Source organism: Narcine bancroftii, chromosome 6 (assembly GCF_036971445.1).
Source record: "Narcine bancroftii isolate sNarBan1 chromosome 6, sNarBan1.hap1, whole genome shotgun sequence".
Taxonomy (NCBI): Eukaryota; Metazoa; Chordata; class Chondrichthyes; order Torpediniformes; family Narcinidae; genus Narcine; species Narcine bancroftii.
This window is the reverse complement of record NC_091474.1, coordinates 15,848,849-15,868,823: the sequence shown is the minus strand read 5'-3', so window position 1 is coordinate 15,868,823 and position 19,975 is coordinate 15,848,849. Positions and strand designations below refer to the sequence as shown.

The following is a 19,975-nucleotide window of genomic DNA, read 5'->3' as shown; positions in this document are numbered from 1 at the left end:
CACGCTGGAAGGAACAGCTTTGTCCAAGGCACACGTGACTGGCAATCTTGGGGCAAGAAAGAATCTGCTCATCTCCTTCTTCATGAGTTTATAAAAACCTTCTTGATGATAATATTACTGAGATCAAATTCATACTATTCATTTTATTTAGTGCTTGGAATAATCAATCGATTGAAGTTAATTAAAACAAAATGTCATTATTGAAATGTCTCCATGCCTTATATTGTGAATTTATTCAAAATGCAATTACTAGTGTGAAGCAATTGGGACTTGTTCATGTTTTGAAAGCAACTATACTCCAATTCTTGGCAACAACAAATCATAGAAGCATTTAGAATCAACACACAGCCTAACTTGTCCACACAAACCAGAGGACACCTTTCCATATTAATTGTGAAACCAGAGGGGGAAGGAGATCCAGTGACTGGTGTGTGGATAGTAGGTGAATGGAATTAGGTAGGGGAAGGTAAATCAATTGAAAGAGGGTGGGAAGGCGTAGGAGGTAAGGATTCCCTAAAATTGGAAAATTCAATGTTCATACCATTGGGGTGTAAAATGTGCAGGCACAGAATGTGAAGTCTTGTTAGAGTTTGATGGCAAGACATCAGAGGACGGATGCAGAGCTGATGTATCCCCCCCCACCTGCAGTTCCTAGAATCAAGGGTCGCAACCTCGAAAGATAAGCAGTTGGCCATTCAGGACAGCGATGAGAAGTGGTAAATGTATGGAAATCTTTAACCAAGAGGGATGTTGGGCCTGAGTCACTATATTCAAGGATCAATAGACTTTTAGATATTACGAGAACCAATGGATATATAGTAGAGGGAAGAAGATAAAATATCAGTCATGATCTTACTGCATGGCATAGTAGCATGAAGAAAATAAAAGTTCAACAGCTTTCTACAGTTCTTATGATCAACCGCCTTTGAACTCGTACTTGTCAAGAGATTACAAGTGTCAATCTTTCATTTGATTTATTTAATCTGGCTTTCTTATGTTACTGACAGAAATATAGATGGATACAATAGTGTGATCAGAGGGCTTAGCCACGGTAGTCGGGGGGGGGGGGGGGGGGGAGAAGGGGAAAATAAATACAAGAAAGAGAAAACAAACTCCACCTTAAACAAGTACTGAAGCTTATCATCTTGGCTGTCAGTCATTAGAAGGTGCCCTGGGTGAATTATGGTGCAAATTCCATAGAGTTGGCAACAACAAACAATGCTTGTTCCGCAACACAAACTTCACGCAGTACACCAGTTTGCTGTGGCCAGTACCTAATCCTGTTAAAGTTTGGGTTCAGAATCAAACACATGGAACTAATCCCTTACAGCCATTGCTTAAAGCAGTACTGCAGTATCAAACATCTGTCAACCTGAAATATTTGGAGAATTTTCCTTGGCTGCACAATAAATTAATTTTGAATCCAAGAGGGACTAAAATGATAAGACAGAAAGTATGGTGAACTTGTGTTTTGTGGTGGATATCTAGAGTAAGTCAGGTACAGCATTCTTGCTCATCACAGCTGCATTCCAAAGAGGAACAATAACTTTATACTGTTTGTAGTTTATTTGACCCAGAGGAATAAAAAAAAGTACAAAATCTGTGTTATATAAAGTTCCAAGAAATATACAAGTGCGCAATCACTGCAAATGCCATCTTTCGAAGCAAAGTCTTTGTGCTAAATATATCACAGAAGACTGGAAATCGCCAAATGAATACCATGCTAGGAATTATAAAAACCATTAAACCAAAGCAGGGAATTGGAAAGGTCTTTGGTCGTCTGGTTCCCTTTCAATCTAATGGACTATGCCCTCAAATTCAAATGTGTCTCTTTTTTGAGTCATGATTTCTAAATCTTTAATATAAAGTAAATCAAAAAATTAATACAAAATAAAAGATATTTTTTTAAAATTTAATTCAAAGAAATGAAAAACACAATGCTGGAGAAACTCAGCAGATCAAACAGTGTGCATTATAGAGCAAAGATAAAGATACATAAACAACATTGTGGGCTTGAGGCCTTCATGAAGGTATGAACAAAATGTGGGAATGTGCACAAATTTATTTTATTTTAATTTGTAACATTAATTGTTATGTTCACTAAATAAGCTTTATCAACATTTCATTCAAATAATTATACATCCTTTGAACTCATTTTTATTTAGCATTTTTTTCATGACACAGGCTCCAATAAGTAAACGATGGCTTTTTATTAAAAAAAATTGAACCAAATCAATCATTTGCACTCTTTTCCTTCAGAGCATGGAGTTTAGGGACATGCCAAAAGGGCTTTAGAGTTAACGTGGCAATTGATGATGACATTTATCCTGCCGCCATAAACTCTTCCTGAAACTTAAAGGCTTCAGATGGTTGCACAGTGAATGAACAACAATCAAGAATGGACTGTCACAACCACTCTCACCATTCCCCTTACTCAGCAGGCTCATTGAAAGGATCATTCAAAGGATACTTGTTCCATGCACGTACTTCATCCTTACAAAGATCATTTGGATATTAAAGAGATAAAGCCAACTCAAGTGATCAAGCTAATCCTGCAAGCTCACACCAAGACACGAGAAACTTGTCCGTGAACTACTCTTTGCAGATGATGCCGCTTTAGTTGCCCATTCAGAGCCAGCTCTCCAGCGCATGACGTCCTGTTTTGCGGAAACTGCCAAAATGTTTGGCCTGGAAGTCAGCCTGAAGAAAACTGAGGTCCTCCATCAGCCAGCTCCCCACCATGACTACCAGCCCCCCCACATCTCCATCGGGCACACAAAACTCAAAACGGTCAACCAGTTTACCTATCTCGGCTGCACCATTTCATCAGATGCAAGGATCGACAATGAGATAGACAACAGACTCGCCAAGGCAAATAGCGCCTTTGGAAGACTACACAAAAGAGTCTGGAAAAACAACCAACTGAAAAACCTCACAAAGATAAGCGTATACAGAGCCGTTGTCATACCCACACTCCTGTTCGGCTCCGAATCATGGGTCCTCTACCGGCACCACCTACGGCTCCGAGAACGCTTCCACCAGCGTTGTCTCCGCTCCATCCTCAACATCCATTGGAGCGCTTACACCCCTAACGTCGAAGTACTCGAGATGGCAGAGGTCGACAGCATCGAGTCCACGCTGCTGAAGATCCAGCTGCGCTGGATGGGTCACGTCTCCAGAATGGAGGACCATCGCCTTCCCAAGATCGTATTATATGGCGAGCTCTCCACTGGCCACCGTGACAGAGGTGCACCAAAGAAAAGGTACAAGGACTGCCTAAAGAAATCTCTTGGTGTCTGCCACATTGACCACCGCCAGTGGGCTGATAACGCCTCAAACCGTGCATCTTGGCGCCTCACAGTTTGGCGGGCAGCAACCTCCTTTGAAGAAGACCGCAGAGCCCACCTCACTGACAAAAGGCAAAGGAGGAAAAACCCAACACCCAACCCCAACCAACCAATTTTCCCTTGCAACCGCTGCAATCGTGTCTGCCTGTCCCGCATCGGACTTGTCAGCCTGCAGCTGACGTGGACTTTTTACCCCCTCCATAAATCTTCGTCCGCGAAGCCAAGCCAAAGAAGAAGAAGAGAAAAGAATGTGACGATAAAATATTACGATTTTCTTTTAATTAGACACAAATAATATCATTTTTAATTGAGGAAATTGCAATATTAATGAAAAGCAATCGATCAAGTGAATCATGATTGACAGTCCTCGACACCACACAGCCCAAGCTTAATGTTCTTCATTTAAAGACTTAAGGAGTTTTCTGATTACCAGAATTGCCAGAAGACTTTGGTTAATCTTTGCAATAGAATTGAATCTTTCTAAATTAACCTAGATCAAGTGGTCAGTCTAATGCAATTTCACATGAATGTTGATACGTTGCAAAGATGATAATCCAACTTTATACAAATATGGAACATCTTTACAGTTAAGGTCAAAAATTAACCATACGTTAAATATTTCTTCAAATGAGAAGCCTTACAGCAGAGGTTCTCAACCTTTTTTTTCCAATCACGTACCACTTGAAGTATTCCCCATGCCATAGGAAGTCTGTGATTAGTAAGGGATTGCTTAAGGTGGTATGTGAGTGGAAAGAAAAATTTGAAAACCACTGTTTTGACTCGTTATGTGCACCGTTTCATAACTCCAAAGGAAATGGGCCAATAACCATTTTTCTCAAGCAAAATACCTCAATAACAATTGGGTCTTGAGCAGTGATCCTCAACCTTCCCTTCCCTTAAGCAATCCCTTATTAATCTCAGAGCACCGATGGCATAGGGATCACATAAAGTGATATGTGAGTGGAAAGAAAAAGGTTGAGAACCACTGCCTTAAAGAATAGTAAGTAACAAAAGCTGCAGATGCTGGTATCTTGAGCATAGCAATAATTGTTGCAGGAACTCACCAAGTCAGACAGCAATCATGGATAGAAAGGGCCAGTCGCATGTCAAGTCAGGAAGCTGAGAAGACCACTGTGAGAGGGAGGGCCTATCACCTCTGGCCCCCTCCATAGCTTTGGTCTCCTTTTATAAACAGAATATCCCCTCTAGTCTTGATAAAGGGTCCTGATATGAAACACTGACTAACCATTTCCACCCGTGGATGCTGTCTGGCCTGCTGAGTTCCTCCAGCTATTTTCTTTGTTTGACATTACAGAATACATTGCTCTTGTTTTTAATCATTTGATTAAAAGAAAATATCAGTAATTCTGCCAAAATATTGGATGTAGAGGAGGAGCAAGTGGAGAGATGACACAAAGACTGGAGGTGTGGCAGACAGCAAGGAAGGCTTTCAGAACTTGCACAGATGGATAGAGTCATAAAGAGAGGTTTTGGCACATTGGCCTTCATAAATCAAAGTATAGTAAAACCCCTTGTATCTGGCATCTATGGAGATTGGAAGATGCCGGATAAGTGAATTTTTCAGTTGCTTGAGAATAAGTGTTGTGTGGCTGGCAAACTAACAGCAAGGAGCACCACTTTTAAACTTCCGAACTTTTTACCTCTAATTTCCGCAATTTTTTGCCATTTGCTTAAGGCTGGCGGTTGGTTGAATTCTGGATAACAGAGGTTTTACTGTATTGGGTATAGGTGTTGGGACATTATGGTAAAGTTGTACAAGACATTGATGAGGCCAAATTTGGAGTATTGTATGCCATTTTGTTTACCTAATTATTGATAAGATAGCTATAGTCCAAAGAATATACTTGGATTTGGCTGGGACTGGAACTTAATTACTAGGTAAGATTAAACAGGTTAGGACTTTATTCCCTGGAGTGTAGAAGAATGAGGGGCGATTTAAATAGAGCTACATACAATTATAAGGGGTATCTAAAGAGTAAATGCAAGTAGATGCTTTCCATTGAGGTTAGGCCAGTTACAAATCAGAAGACATGGGTTATGGCAAAAAGGGGAAAAGTTTAAGGGGAACATTTGGGGAAACCTCCGCACAGAAAGTACTGCCAGTTGAAGTGGTGAACGTGGGCTCAATTTTTTTTTAACATTTCATAAAAATTTGGACAGGCACGTGGGTGGGATGGATATGGAAGGCGATGGACTAGGTGTAGGTTAGTGGGACAAGGGAGAATAATAGTTCAGCCCTGTGCTGTTCGAGATAATTTCAAGCAGAAACTCAATTATCACAATCTTTTGCATTTGTCTCAGAAACATCATGCTGGTAAAATCTCATGCTCACAAAATTGACCACGACTTCAAATCAAATCAATTACCACAAAGAGTATTCATGAACTGGGTCCAATGTGGGACTTCAGGAGGATTTTATTTTAAAACAAAAATCAATAGATCTTTTGAGCAGAAGGACACCATCAGAACTTTTTAGAGCTGTTGCATATACTGACTGCAGCATCCTATCATAAATGGGAAATGGGATTGAAAATATTAAAGATCAGTTATTTTAAATTGACACTGTGATTAAAAGTCATTATCTAATATATCCCATGTTCAGCTGTGTTGATTAAACAGACCGGTAGCTACTATTTAGAGTAAGGAATAGGTTTCGACTATTTTTATAAAAAATGAATATGCTTTTAAACATTTAAGCTAACTTTGATTTCTGACATTTTATTTTCAATCACATGGCATTGTGTTTGGGAAAAAAGCTCATGGGTTGTAGAGACAGTTCTCAAACTGAGCACTGTTTAAGCTAGGTTTGCATCAGTGTTAACTATTCTGCCAAATCATATGCATATTACCAAATCAGAAACATACCTTCATGCAAAGTACGCCCACAGGGAAAGAGGTAAAATATATAAGGTCACGTTATTCACAAAGCATTGCAAAATGTTACGAGAATCTATAAGAGCTAGATCTGGGGGGGGGGGGGGACACTAAATGACTGCACACCCAACTTCTGAAATAATTAGATGTGTCTAGTTTGGAAACCTGCCATTGTTCAGTCAGAAATTGTTGACTGCAGTAGACCAAGTTTAATGAAATTGTACATCTAGCATTTAGGATAGAAATGCAGTTCCATAGACCTACCCCATCTAATCATTAATACATGTGAGCACCTAAACAGATAATTAGAGGTGAAGGCTCAAATAATACCCCCATCCTCAGTGAAGGTTGGGCCCACCATACAAATTCTGAAGACAAGGTTGTCAAGCAGCACTTAACAAAAATCTTGCATACTCATGCTTCATTTGAGTTTCATCAAGACCATTCAGCTTCAGATCACATCATTGCCTTGGCCCACAATATGATTAGAGCCTATTTCCAAAGGAGAGTGACTGTGCTTGACATCAAGGTAGCATTTCTGGCACTGAGTAACCATGATAAACTCAGTTCCTTTGGCATCAAAAGTGGTTACGGAATGAAAAATATGATCATGGCGGGTGAAGCCGTGATATCTTCCCAACTCAGGATATCACTCCAGGTGTTCTTCATAGCAGAATACTCAGATACCCAACCATCTTCAGCTGCTTCAGGACTCACTCTTCCCCCATCCTGAGGATTGCCGATGAGTATGGTGCAATGTTCAACTCCATTCTCAACGACTCAACAGAATGAAAACTGTGCCTGCATGCATTGTTGTTGTGACAACACTCAGTCATGGGCTGATCAGTTGCCAGAAGATGACCATCTTCCAATAAAGAGAAGGTCAATTACCGACCCTAAATATTGATTGCACTAATTTCATCCTGGGAAATCACTATTAACCAGAAACTCAAATGGACAGCAATGGAAACACCATGGATACAAGAACAAGTTCAAGGTTCCTTTATTTTTATGTAATAGGACAGAACATGACTATTACACAAAATTGCCTTCTGCCTACCACAAGGCAAAGAGTCACGATTAGTATTGCCTGGCGTCCATGACAGTATGAGAAGAGGAGTCCCTGATTGGAGGCTTCACCTCCAATGCTCCCACTGCCTCTGCAGCTGCACAGAACCCTGTTCGATCCATTGTCAACCCAAGATCTAGATCCAAACCTCCCACATGATCAAGAAGCCTTCAATACCTGGTTCCAAAGAGCCAATCCCAGCCTGCATGGGTCACTCAGCTGCTGAGCCCCTCATAGGACTATTGGCATAGTCACTGTCCTCTCACTATTTCTGGTCATGGCCCTCATGGCCACTGCCAAGCACAGGCTCCACCATCTTGGTCACAGACCCGTGGTTGCATTTTAGTTTAAAAACACTGTCAGCTCCTCTAAAAGGCCATATAACACCTGTATGGAGCCACTGGCATGAGGACCAGATGACAGAAACCTTTGAAGCAGTGCTGTCTGCTCTCTCTTATCCACATCAGTGGCACCATTTTATTTTCTCCTTTTTGTTGTCACTGGTGAACCTCCATTCAGCTGCTCCACTGCAGTCTCTGCAAGGGACCTGTATCCTGAAGGTGTTCTCATTCTTCCTTCAAAGGGAGATCCGCCAGACCCACTCTCACTGCTTCCCCCTTTCATCATTTCTAACCATTCAAGGAGTAGGATGGAATAATCTGTGCTTAACTGAATGAATGCAACTCCATGAAGACCAAATAAACTCAGCACCATCCAAGATAAAACAACATGTTTGAACAGTACTCCATTCATCACCAACAATGCAGGTAGGCCATCTACAAAAGATACACAACTACTACGATCTTGACTACCAAGGAGGACAAAGGTTTCAGATGTACTGGAACATCACCAGAGATGCAATCATGTCTCTGGAAAGCTGTTTCTTTATTGTTGCAAGATATAAATCTTGAAAATTCCTCTCCAAAATATTATGGGAATACTTTTACCATCTGCAGTGGTTGAGGAAGGTGGTTTATCATCATCTTCTCAAGGATAGTTAAGAACGGGCAATAAATATGGCCTTGCTAACATGAACGAATAACAAATTAAATTCAAGCAACAGGAAGACTAAACATTATTTTGGTCAACAAAAATTAAAACTTCTGCCTTTGTTTAAGTTGAAGTCTTGTGAAAATATAACTGTGGCAGAATTGAAGTACCATCTTAGTTTAGCATTAAAATCAGGAATATAGAAAGCAGTAGCTGTCGAATATGCATCCACATGCAAAACACTTTCAATCAAGCTGAAATTTAACAAAGCTCCTTAAAGATCTGAAAATAAAGGACTTTGATTTATCACTGCATATAAATACTGATCAAAACAGAAACAGAAATGAGAGTGGCATGGTTGACGTAGTGGTTAGCACCACGCCTTTACAGTGCCAGCGATCGGGACTAGGGTTAAAATCCATGCGCAGTCTGTAAGGAGCTTGTACGTTCTCCCCGGGTTTTTCTCCAGGTCTCCGGTTTCCACCCACCATTCAAAATGTAGCGGGGTTGTAGGCCAATTGGGTGTAAATTGGGCAGCACAGACTCATGGGCCAAAATGACCTGTAACCATGCTGTACAACCATATAACAATTACAGCATGGAAGCAGGCCATCACAGCCCTTCTTGTCCGTGCCGAAAAACTTATACTCTCCTAGTCCCACTGCCCTGCATTCTGCCCATAATCCTCCATAACTTTTACATCGTATACCTATCCAAATTTTTCTTAAAAGATAACATTGTCCCTGCCTTCACTATCTCCACTGGAAGCTCATTCCACACAGACCCCACTATCTGAGTAAAGAAGCTTCCCCTTGTGTTGCACCTAAACTTTTGCCCCCCAACTCTCAGCTCATGTCCTCTTATTTAATTCTTTTTAAATTGGAATTCAAATTCAACAATTTCTTCACACCAGAGTTATAAATTGGTCTCAATTCAACTGTCATTTGAGATTCAACAAATAATATTCTGGTTATGCTGTATTTCACATGCACATTTCATGTGTCACAAGAATAAATTAGGCAATTAGCAAAATCATATAATCGATCATTAACACCATCTACTATCTATAGTGTATGGATATTAAATATTGTATTGACAGAGAAATCATCAAGGATCACTTGCCTCCTGATCTGTTGGCAAAGAAAAATAAATCAGTGCCTCTTAAAGAAAGTTTCTTTCAAAGTCCAGAAATACCCAGCACCTCTGGTTCCTTTATATCCTTCGGACACTTGCCCTGATAGCAACAAATTATTTTTATAATAGTTTATTATTAAAAAATGAAGTGGAGAAGGCTTACATTTTGCATTATATATCTCAGTAACACAATCCAGAACAGTATTAATGAACATCTCCTCTCATCTCAGGTTGGCCTGCATAAAGCAACAGATTGCCTCTTCTCAAGCACTTTCATTAATTATCAGGGACGTTCAACTCCCTGGCAGCAGTTCGTACAATATCAGTCAATGAGACTATCAGACTTCCAGCAGGAAATTGTTCTCGATTCAGATCATTTGAGAAAGACACAGTTCCACCACCTCCATTAGCATCATCAGCTTCTGATTAATGAGAACCTCCCTTCCTTCTTCCATTTAATATTCATATTAAGGTCAATGGGCAAATTGCTGAACAGACAGTCAAAACAGCAAGTTTCACCTCTCCAATGCAATAACCATCAGTCATAAATCCGATGTATGAGCATGAAGTTTTGGATTCAAATCCCACTTTAGGGGCTTACTTACTGGGGTACAAGAGGCCTTCATTTTGCACCCCCCCACCCCAAGCTCACTCTCTGTTTATCACATTGTATCCCTACAATTTATTCTCTTTCACATTCCTATTAACTCCATTCTGATTTTTTTTTTGCAGTTTAACCATACAAAGGGATAATTCATTCGCCAATTAAGGTGCCAAGGTGTCTTTGTATTGTGGGAAGAAATTATAGATCCTGTGAGAAATCTATGTGATAACTGGGAGAAAGTACAAACCCCATACAGATAGCGCCTGAGGTCAGAAACAAACTAGGACCCTCAAGCTGTGAGACAACAGCACGAATTGACTTAAACACATAATTCCAGCTGACTCTTTGGGGTATGACTACAAGGGTACCCTTCCCCTGGTTAAAATAACAAAATAGACATGTGACTCAGTGCATTTAATGGAGAAAAATGTATCAAACTAAATCTGACATCAGTACACATTAACATTTTAGATGGTTAGACGTGAATGAATAAACCCTCTCTTCATGCAACCAGTATTGGCCAATGGTTATCCACCACGGCATTGAATTGAAAAGCCGTGAAGTAATGTTACAGCTTTACAAGACCTTGGTTAGATCCCACTTGGATTATTGTTTTCATTTCTAGTTAACTCATTTCAGGAAAGATGTGAATGCTATAGACCAGTGGTTTTCAAGCTTTTTTTTTCCACTCACATACCATCTTAAGTAATCCCTATGTCATAGGTCCTCTGTGATTAGTAAGGGATAACTTAAGGTGGTATGTGAGTTGGGGGGGGGGGGTGGTGGGGGAAAGGTTGAGAACCACTGCTCTAGACCTAATTTTGCTTGAGAAAAATTGTTACTGGCCAATTTCCTTTGGCGTAATGAAACCGTGCACATAATGAGTCAATTAAGTATGATTAAAACAGTGGTTTTCAAATTTTTTCTTTCCACTCACTTACCACTTTAAGTAATGCCTTAAATTATAGAGTACCAATGGCATAGGGATTCTTAAGGTGGTATATAAGAGACATAATATATAATATAGTATATAAAAGGCAAAAAAGACAAAAGGCAAAAGAGGAAAAACCCAACACCCAACCCCAACCAACCAATTTTCCCCTGCAGCCGCTGCAACCGTGTCTGCCTGTCCCGCATCGGACTTGTCAGCCACAAACAAGCCTGCAGCTGACGTGGACTTTTACCCCCTCCATAAATCTTTGTCCGCGAAGCCAAGCCAAAGAAGAAATATAAGAGAAAAAGAAAAAGTTTAAAACCACAGCTATAGAGGGTGCAGAGATTTACAAGGATGACACCTGCATGACTTTTGAGGATAGGTTGAGTGAACTTGGTCCTGTCTCCTTGGGGTGACAGAGGATGAGAGGTGTACAAGATGACAGAGAGCTTTGATTGTGTGGATGGCGAGAGGCTGAAATGGCAAACATGAGGGGGTATAGTTTTAAAGTGCTTGGGAATAAATTCAGAGGGAATGCAAGAGGCAGGTTTTTCCTGATAGAGAGCAGTGAGTGCATGGAACGTGTTACCCGCAATGATGGTGGAGACAGGTACAACAGATTATTTTAATAGATAATTAGTGTAGTGTAATTTGCGGGAGTTAAAATAGATTATTCGCTCAGCACAACATTGTGGGCCGATGGCCTTGCACTTTGCTGTAGATTTCTATGTTCTAATTATTATTTTCAGATAATTTGAACCACTAATTACATTTCCCCCCCCACCCCCACCCCGTTCCTCATTCCCCGGGGGTAATGGAATTAGTGCTTACTTCACTACCCCTATCTTTTTTTGCTCCTCCTCCGACTCCCAGCCGAACCAAGTAGCTCACTACCCCTATCTAAACCCATCCGCCTGCCTCTTCAATGAACCTCCAACAAAGCAGCCTTTGTATTGGGTGAATTTGTCTGGTTTGTCATCAGGTGGTGCACAATTTAAATGCCTCAAGAGCATCCAAGTTCAGTCTCTTCCACTTCTTTCCCTCTGTCCACGTGGACAAAGAAATGTCCCGTCTCATGCTGGCACAGATCAGTACTTCAGGGCTCCCAATTTCTGCCTTTTACAGTCCTGAGTCAGTACAGTGAATTGGTAACTGAACAAGACGCACTCGAATTCTGCCTTAACGTGTCCTTCGGACATCCTAAAGCACTTCACATCCAACACCAACTGTTATGTAGAGTAAACGTGCAAATTTCTGCAATTCAAAGCCTGCATTCACTGACCATCGAATCACGAGATACATTCAAAACAAATATGACAGAGCCTAGGTCAACGATTTTCATCTGCATAAATCAAATTTGGGATTTCAGGTTATGAAACCATAACACCAGGAGACAAATATAAACAGGGTGCAGTTAAATTATTAAACTACTACTTACATAGCCACACCCAGAAAGTTGTCAAGCTTGAAACATCTAACCATATGGCACACCACAGCAATAGCAACATTAGTTCAGTGCTGGAACACAATTCTTGTCCATTGAAAGCGATCTCCCAGGTAAGTGAATCGTAGAAACGACAATAAATCACAACAAAATAAAAGCTTGAGTTTATAGGTGCTAATAAAGGTTTTACTATTGGATTGGTTCCTCATGACTGCATAATGACATTGAACTGCTTAAAAATGTAATGGGATGGCTGATTAAAACATTTCAGTGAAGTCACCAAGCTTTGTTCAGAAACCAGAACTTTTCCAAAACTTACATTAATATGAGTTTAGGAATTTCTAAAGATCTACAAATAACTTCAGGGTTGAATCATTTCAATTATTTGCTCTCTCCTTAGATTTCCCAACAAATGCATTTCCAAGGTGCCACACTAAGTCGCTAGAATTCAGCTGAAACCTGAATTAAGAATCTGGTCAGGGAGCCAAAGCACGGCTCCCTCTGGTTTTCTGTTTTCCATGGGAGGAAAGTGTTGCCTTTGCTCAATGTCTCAGGTTTTGGGGTCAATGGTAAAGGAATGGTGCAAAACAAGAGAGACCACAGATGCTGGAAAACTGGACCAAAACACAAGGTGCTGCAAGGATCCAGCAGAGCAGGCAGCATCTGTGGAAAGCAGCAGACAGCCAAAGTTTTGGGCCAAAAGTACTTCATCGGGAATACTAAGAATCCAGGCAGACACCCAAATAGAAAGGTGAGTTTGGGAGGGGGGGTGCGGGTGAAAGCATAAGCTGTCAGGCGATATGCGAATACAGATGGGAGGGGGAAGAAAGGAAAGCTCAGAGGTGAGAAGTGAGGACCAGAGGGCTGGAAAAGATAGAACAGGTGGACAGGTGGGTGAGCAGGTGAAGGGAAAGAGGAAGGCCAGCGAGATCAGGGAAAATGGAGCAGGAAGGGGGCTCCCAGAAATTGGAGGTCTACATTGATGCCATCTGGTTGAAGACTGTCAAGACAGAATACAAGGTGCTGTTCCTCCAGTTTACACACAGCTTCAACCTGGCAGCACATTAGACCATGGATAGGCATGTCTGTGTGGGAATTGAAGTGACTGGCCACTGGGTGATTCTTGCTGTTGCAGCAGACAGAGCACAAATCGATAACCCAATTGCAGCCAGACCCTAAAGAGCACTGAATGCAGTAAATGTCCTTTACAGGAATGATCCTTATGACTAATTAAAAGGATTTTGGCAGCTTTTATATGACTAACATTTAGCATACAAGACTCTATTCAAAGTGACTTGTTTTACATTTAATATCTGAACCTAATTTTTCCTCCTTCCCTCCATTTTTGTCAGCTAACTTTTCTGTGGTGCTCTATCATCTTATTATTCAACAACACCATCAATATAAAGATGTTACTTGAACATTCATTTGTAATTTTCTCCATGACACTTCAACTGTTGTTTTCTCCTTCCTGCTAAATATCACTGAACAAAGTCACATTTATTCCTTAATCATTAACAACACCTCATTAATAGTTGCAATCTTGTTAATTTCACTAATCCCCTTTATCCATTGAACGTCTTTTACAATTCATAAAACTCCAGGAATTTCTATCGTTACGTTAAATATTTAGTTCTCTCTGAAGCATCAGAGACATCAATCAGATACTTAATATAACACTATAACAATATACCCATTTTGGTAAAAGATTTGATTCCAAACACCAAGCCAAGGTTACAATGTTTTGCTCAGACTTCCTTGGGAAAATGTTTTATAAACTTCAAATTTCATCACAATGAAGTTCTGAACAACATTGGTCTCGGTTGGGAAAACATGGAGGAAACGAGCCTTTTAAGTGCTAGCAGGATTTGTAAACTCAAATATCAAATTCTATTTGCGAATGACAACTTGAACCGAGCTTTTGGAATAAAAGATTCAGCAAACATTCAATATTATTGAGTTGGGGATTGGGAGTTAGGGAACAACTTTTCAAGTGTCCTGGAATGGCATTCTGTGATTTTTAAAGCAAACATTGTATTTATGAACTATCCTGCTCAGTTCTCCCTTTACTTTTTGCTGACTGATCTTGGAGTGGAACAAAAATCATGTTCAAGTTTTTATATGTTTATGTAGCACTAACACACAAAATGGACAAATAAGGGAAATTGTGTTCCATCTCACTCCATCAGTTACCACTTGACCTGTCAACAATTTCTTCGTTTGCCTCATCAACCACCTCAGAATTCACAAAACCAGAGTGGAAACAAGTCATCCTTGATTGCTTTGGATTCCCAAATTAAAGGGTATCCTTTTAGAACAGAGATGAAAACTTCCTTCAGCTACAAGGTGGTGAATCTGTTAAATTTCCAGCTGAGGAGGCCAAGTCATTGGGTAGATTTTAAGTGGTGGTTGATAGATTCTTGATTAGTAAAGGCATCAAAGGATATGGGGAGAAGGCAGGAAAATGGGGTTGAAAGGAAGAATATTCCAATGGCTGAGCAGAATCAATGGACTGAGCTAATTCTGCTGCTTCATCTTGTGGTCTTTTTCTTTCCACTAAATTCCTGATTTTGTTGATTGAACCAAGCTAAAGTCTCTCAAAAGGATAGATGACAATGGTGGACCTTTACTGAATAAAAATGAATGTGTTCATGTGTCATTGAGCTTTTTGCAAAGTAAACTCCTGCTTCAAATTGTTGTTATTTTTCAAGAAATTCCCCCCCTCCTCCTTCTAAACTCCAATGAGTACAGGCCCAGGGCCAAACATTTCTCATACATTCACCCTCTCATCTTCAGGATTATTCTCGTAAACTTCCTCAGGACCCTCTCCAACACCAGCTCAACCTTCCTTAGATATGGGCCCAAAACTGCTCACAGTACTCCACGTGTGGTCAGACCAACACCATTTAAAGCCTCAGTGTTGCATCTTTGCTTTGAGTCCTCTCAAAATGAATGCAAACATTGCATTTGTCTTCATTATTACTGACTCAACTGCGAGTTAACCTTTAAGGAATCCTGCACTGATCCCTTTGGACCTTCACTTCCTGAATTCTCTTCCCATGCTTTATTCCTTCTGCCAAAGTGCATGTCCATGCATTCTAGGCACCTCACCTATACCTTCACATTTGAAACTGAAAGATCACCTCAGCACTTGCAAAATTATCACAATCATATGGCATTATGTATGATAATTTAATTAAACTTGCATCACCTTCTATTTACTTCACCCGAACTACTCCCAAGTTTCTACACCCATCAAATTCAGTTTTGGACAAAGTTATTTCTGCACAGTTCAAGACGTTCATTAGTAAGCGATGGACATTGTCATGCTACTTCCATTTACTTCAGACCCTTGTGCCTAGTCTGCCATTTAAGGTCTCTTTTAACCTTAGATTCACTTTCCTGCACTAACCATATATCCCTTGATTTTATGAACATCCAAAAATCTACTGTTCTCTGTCCTGAACACTCAGTGAGAAGCCTCCACAGCCTCTTAGATAGAGGATTTCACAGAACACTTCAGCACAGAAACAGACCATCTACTCCATGCCAAACTATTTTTCTGCCCTTCCCATTGGACCTGCACCCAGACCATAGCCCTCAATATCCCTCCCATCCATGTATCTATCCAAATATTTCTTAAATGTTGAAATCAAGCCTGCTAATGTTCCCTTTCACCTTTAACCCATATCCACTAATTCTTGTCTTGCCAAACCTCAGCGGGGGTAAAAAAAAAAGCCTGCTTGCATTTACTCTATCTATACCCCTCAGAATTTTATATACTTCATTATATCTTGTACCATTTCAAAGATTAACTCATCACTAAATGATGGAATTATTTCTTGCCTCAGCTCTACATAGCTGGAACCTTGTTGAGAAATAGTGACCTTTGGTTCTAAACATTCCTACCAGTGAAATCGTTATCACCAGCACACAACATAGAACATGACTGCACTGAAACAAACCTTTCTAGACTTTTATTCTTCCCACTGACTTGTGCCCACACAATATCCCTCCACAATCCATGTATCAGACCAAATTTTCCTTAAATTTCAAAATTGAGTCTGCATTTACCAATTCACTTGGCAGCTCATTCCACTCACACCACTCTCTTGGTGAAGATGTTCCCACTAATGTTAAGCATCTAATCTGTTAACCCTCATAAGCATTTTGCATTTCAATCTGATCCCTTCTCAACATGTCAAACAGTGGAATGCTAAGCTGTAAAGAAACTAAAATCTAAAGTGCAAAATTGAATGAACAATAAATTTAGTCACTGGTAACATTGGTTCCTCTTTTGCAATGTTGAATTCATTAATTTCTCTCTTGCTTCAACCCACATCTCTTCTTATTGAACAAAAATATATAAAAACAGGTAAAAGCACCCAAATCAGGAACTGGTACTTCAATGAGAAATAAGTTTCACTCAGTAACTTCCCCCTTGCTTCAATTCACATCACTTGTTTATTTTTTTTTGTAAAATTAGATTTAACCATGTAAAAGTGCCCCATGTTCTGACACTTGGATGTTACAGAGAAACAAAGAAGAAAGCTCTCCTCTCCCCCCCCCCCCAACTTTTCATTTCAGCTTTTGATCATGATCATTTATATAACTAATATCTGAATTAAAAGCAAAGCTGGCACGGCAGTGTAAATACAATAAAACCCCCTGGTATCCAGCACCTATGGGGATTGGTAAATGTCAGATAAGTATATTTTCCAGATGCTTGAGACTTGCTCTTACAATGCCTAACTAATACACTTGCATTAAGACCAGTTTAAAAGACAAAAATACTATACTGTGCTTAAACTGAATAAACTTCACTTGCATGAATATATAAATCTTAAAGCATCCAACTTTATTTTCAGCATTTAACCGTCGCTGCACCTGCAGGTTCCTCCCCCTCCACAGAGATGGCTGATAAGGCAAACAGCAACATTATAGATAATTAAACCCCCCCCACCCCCCCCCCCCCCCCCAGTTTACAGGTAAAGCCTCTGACCAGGGTGATTCTTATTAATAAGCTGGGATAAGTAGATCACCCCAACCAACAACAGCATCAACCAGCTCTCTATCCTGGGGAAAGCCATTGCTGTTTCACACAACATTCAAACAGCTGCTACGAGCAAAGCACTGCCAAGGCACTCCGCTGGCTGAATATTTGCTCCCATCTTCAAAGGTTTAGTGTTACTTCAGAGAACATACGATTTTAAACATATATTTTTGCCTATTATTTTATTCTTGTATATTTTAATTTATAGTCCTAGATTTTTTTTGCTGATTGTTTGAATTCTGGATACCAGGGATTTTTACTGTATCACTGATGATCAAGACTCAGCACTCTGGATTTCAGATGGATCAATGGAGCTTCTCAACCAATGATATCCAAGATTTTGATGGAGTCTTCAATCAGAAACATTAAAATCTGGTTAATCTTTCCACCAATTCTGCCCGGACACTGAAAATTTCCAACACTTTTCTCTCCGGGATCCCCAAGACCCTAAAAAATAAAACCGATGGGTCATCAAAATAGCACCAGGACCCCACAAGTTTCTAGGTTTCAGGAAAGAACATTGTGTGTGTGTGTGTGTGTGTGGGGGGGGGGGGGGTGGGTGGAATTAAATCTCATCATTGCATTTGCAAAAGGCTGATGAACCTCAGGTGGCAAGGGGTTTGTTCAACAGTCACCTCCACAGGGATATTTTGGTGCCTGCCCTCACAGGAGGGGAGAGGAGCTTCGCTTTAGTGGGTAGCTAACTCAAACGAGACCAAAGAAAATTGTCCGACGGCCTCTCGACGTGTGGAGATGAACCCAGCTGCTTGCTCTTTATTCTTCGGTACACTGGGCACAGCCGGGAGGGTCTGGCCAAGAGACGAGGCGGTTTGGCTGGTGCATGGAAAATCTTTCTTTCTTAATAAATAAATAAATAAATAGGCACCATTCAATTCACTCGCACGACCCTGAACGATGACAGGCGACGGGACAAGCATTCGTGAACACCCCATTCCAAGCAGCTGCAGCCCAAGTCTATTTATTGTTCCCAGTCAGACTGATACAGATCAAACCACCTTCGCTGAAAGTTTGCGGCCAGTTTCAATGCAAGATTTGGCACCTTCTGCCCGGTCTCGTTTGATTGACCAGAAAGAAAGGAGTTTTAGTTCAATCAGCGGATTTCTTTCTGACAATGAATAGAGGGGGTGGGGGGGGTGAGGGGGAGGAGGGGGTGAGGGGGAGGAGGGGTGAGGGGGAGGAGGGGTGAGGGGGAGGAGGGGGTGGGGGGGGTGAGGGGGAGGAGGGGGTGGGGGGGGTGAGGGGGAGGAGGGGGTGGGGGGGGTGGGGGGGGTGAGGGGGAGGAGGGGGTGGGGGGGGGTGAGGGGGAGGAGGGGGTGGGGGGGTGAGGGGGAGGAGGGGGTGGGGGGGGTGAGGGGGAGGAGGGGGTGGGGGGGGTGAGGGGGAGGAGGGGGTGGGGGGGGGTGAGGGGGAGGGGGGTGAGGGGGGGAGGGGGGGTGAGGGGGGGGGGGGGTGAGGGGGGGGGGGGTGAGGGGGGAGGGGGGGGGTGAGGGGGAGGGCTCTCTCTTGCTTTCAATGGAATCACATTCCCATGCCACACACAACCCACCCCCACCCGCAGTCAACTTTACAAGCCAGAAAATATTCGGCGCTGCGGAATCAGGGCAGAGGGGAATCTCTCTGCTGGAAGGGGCTCCGCTCCCGTGAGTGGAAAAGCCCCAGTCGGTCCGCTGATCGATTTCCCCACGGGAGGTCAATTACCTTGAGACTCTCTCGCCCAAAGCTGCGCTGGACACGTGTCTCCGCTTCCAGCCGGCCGGCTGAGACGCTCATTGACAACCCCCCCTCTCCTCCTCCGCAACTGTAGCGAGTGGAGGTTCACAGATCAGACGCCATGCCCGTGGTGGAGGGAAAGGGCTCCGCACCTCCTTCCCCGGTCGGCGGCTGCCCCCGCGCTTTTAATGATTCCTCCTCCCCCCGCCTCCGACGCTGGCGAGCAAGGGAGCGCCGAGCCCGTGCGGGGACATGCCGCTGCCACCCGGACGCTGCAGCTCAGCGCCCAAGCCTGTCCATCGGCGGGAGGGGCGGCGCGAATGAATGATCGCCGAGGGTGACTCCGGAAACGCTTCCCAGCGCAGAGAGAGAGAGAGAGAATAACCTCTTTTTAAAAAATTCCACTCGTGGTCGAAGACAATCCACCCGGATTCGGGCGTCCCGATCCCGCAGCTGAAGCAGGGAGCCGGGGCTTTCATCTGTTTCCTTTGTGCTGCTTCCTCCTTTCGGGTTACAACTACTCCTGGTGCTTGGGTCACTCTCCTGTTTGATGTTCACCTCCACCCCTGAGATTCTAGCTCACTGCTGAATGGCCATGAGTGACCCCCACATGCAAATGAATAAATGTAAGCAAACGGTGAAATATAGACAGGCACAAAATCCCCAATAAAATACAAACTTTGCCTTTGATTGAGTTTGCTGTTCCTGCTGGTGCTGGACTTGTGAATCCTTTCCTGATTGTAGCATCTGGAACAGAGTGTGTGTGTGCTGTGG

The 19,975-nt window shown here is 42.0% G+C and overlaps 1 protein-coding gene across 3 annotated transcripts in view; it reads right to left on the bottom strand.

The window, feature by feature from the left end:
- The window catches only part of LOC138735754 (proto-oncogene tyrosine-protein kinase Src-like), a 151,065-nt gene extending 131,326 nt beyond the window's left edge, over positions 1-19,739 (bottom strand). The window contains exon 1 of one of the 3 annotated variants that reach the window (XM_069884110.1): positions 19,587-19,739. In XM_069884110.1, coding sequence (XP_069740211.1) covers positions 19,587-19,680 — 94 coding nt within the window. In that variant the 5' untranslated portion in view covers positions 19,681-19,739. Of the gene's footprint in view, positions 1-19,189; positions 19,523-19,586 lie in introns of those variants that run through there. The other 2 variants (XM_069884108.1, XM_069884109.1) reach the window with 2 other exon arrangements.
- Between the last annotated feature and the right edge of the window lie 236 nt (positions 19,740-19,975).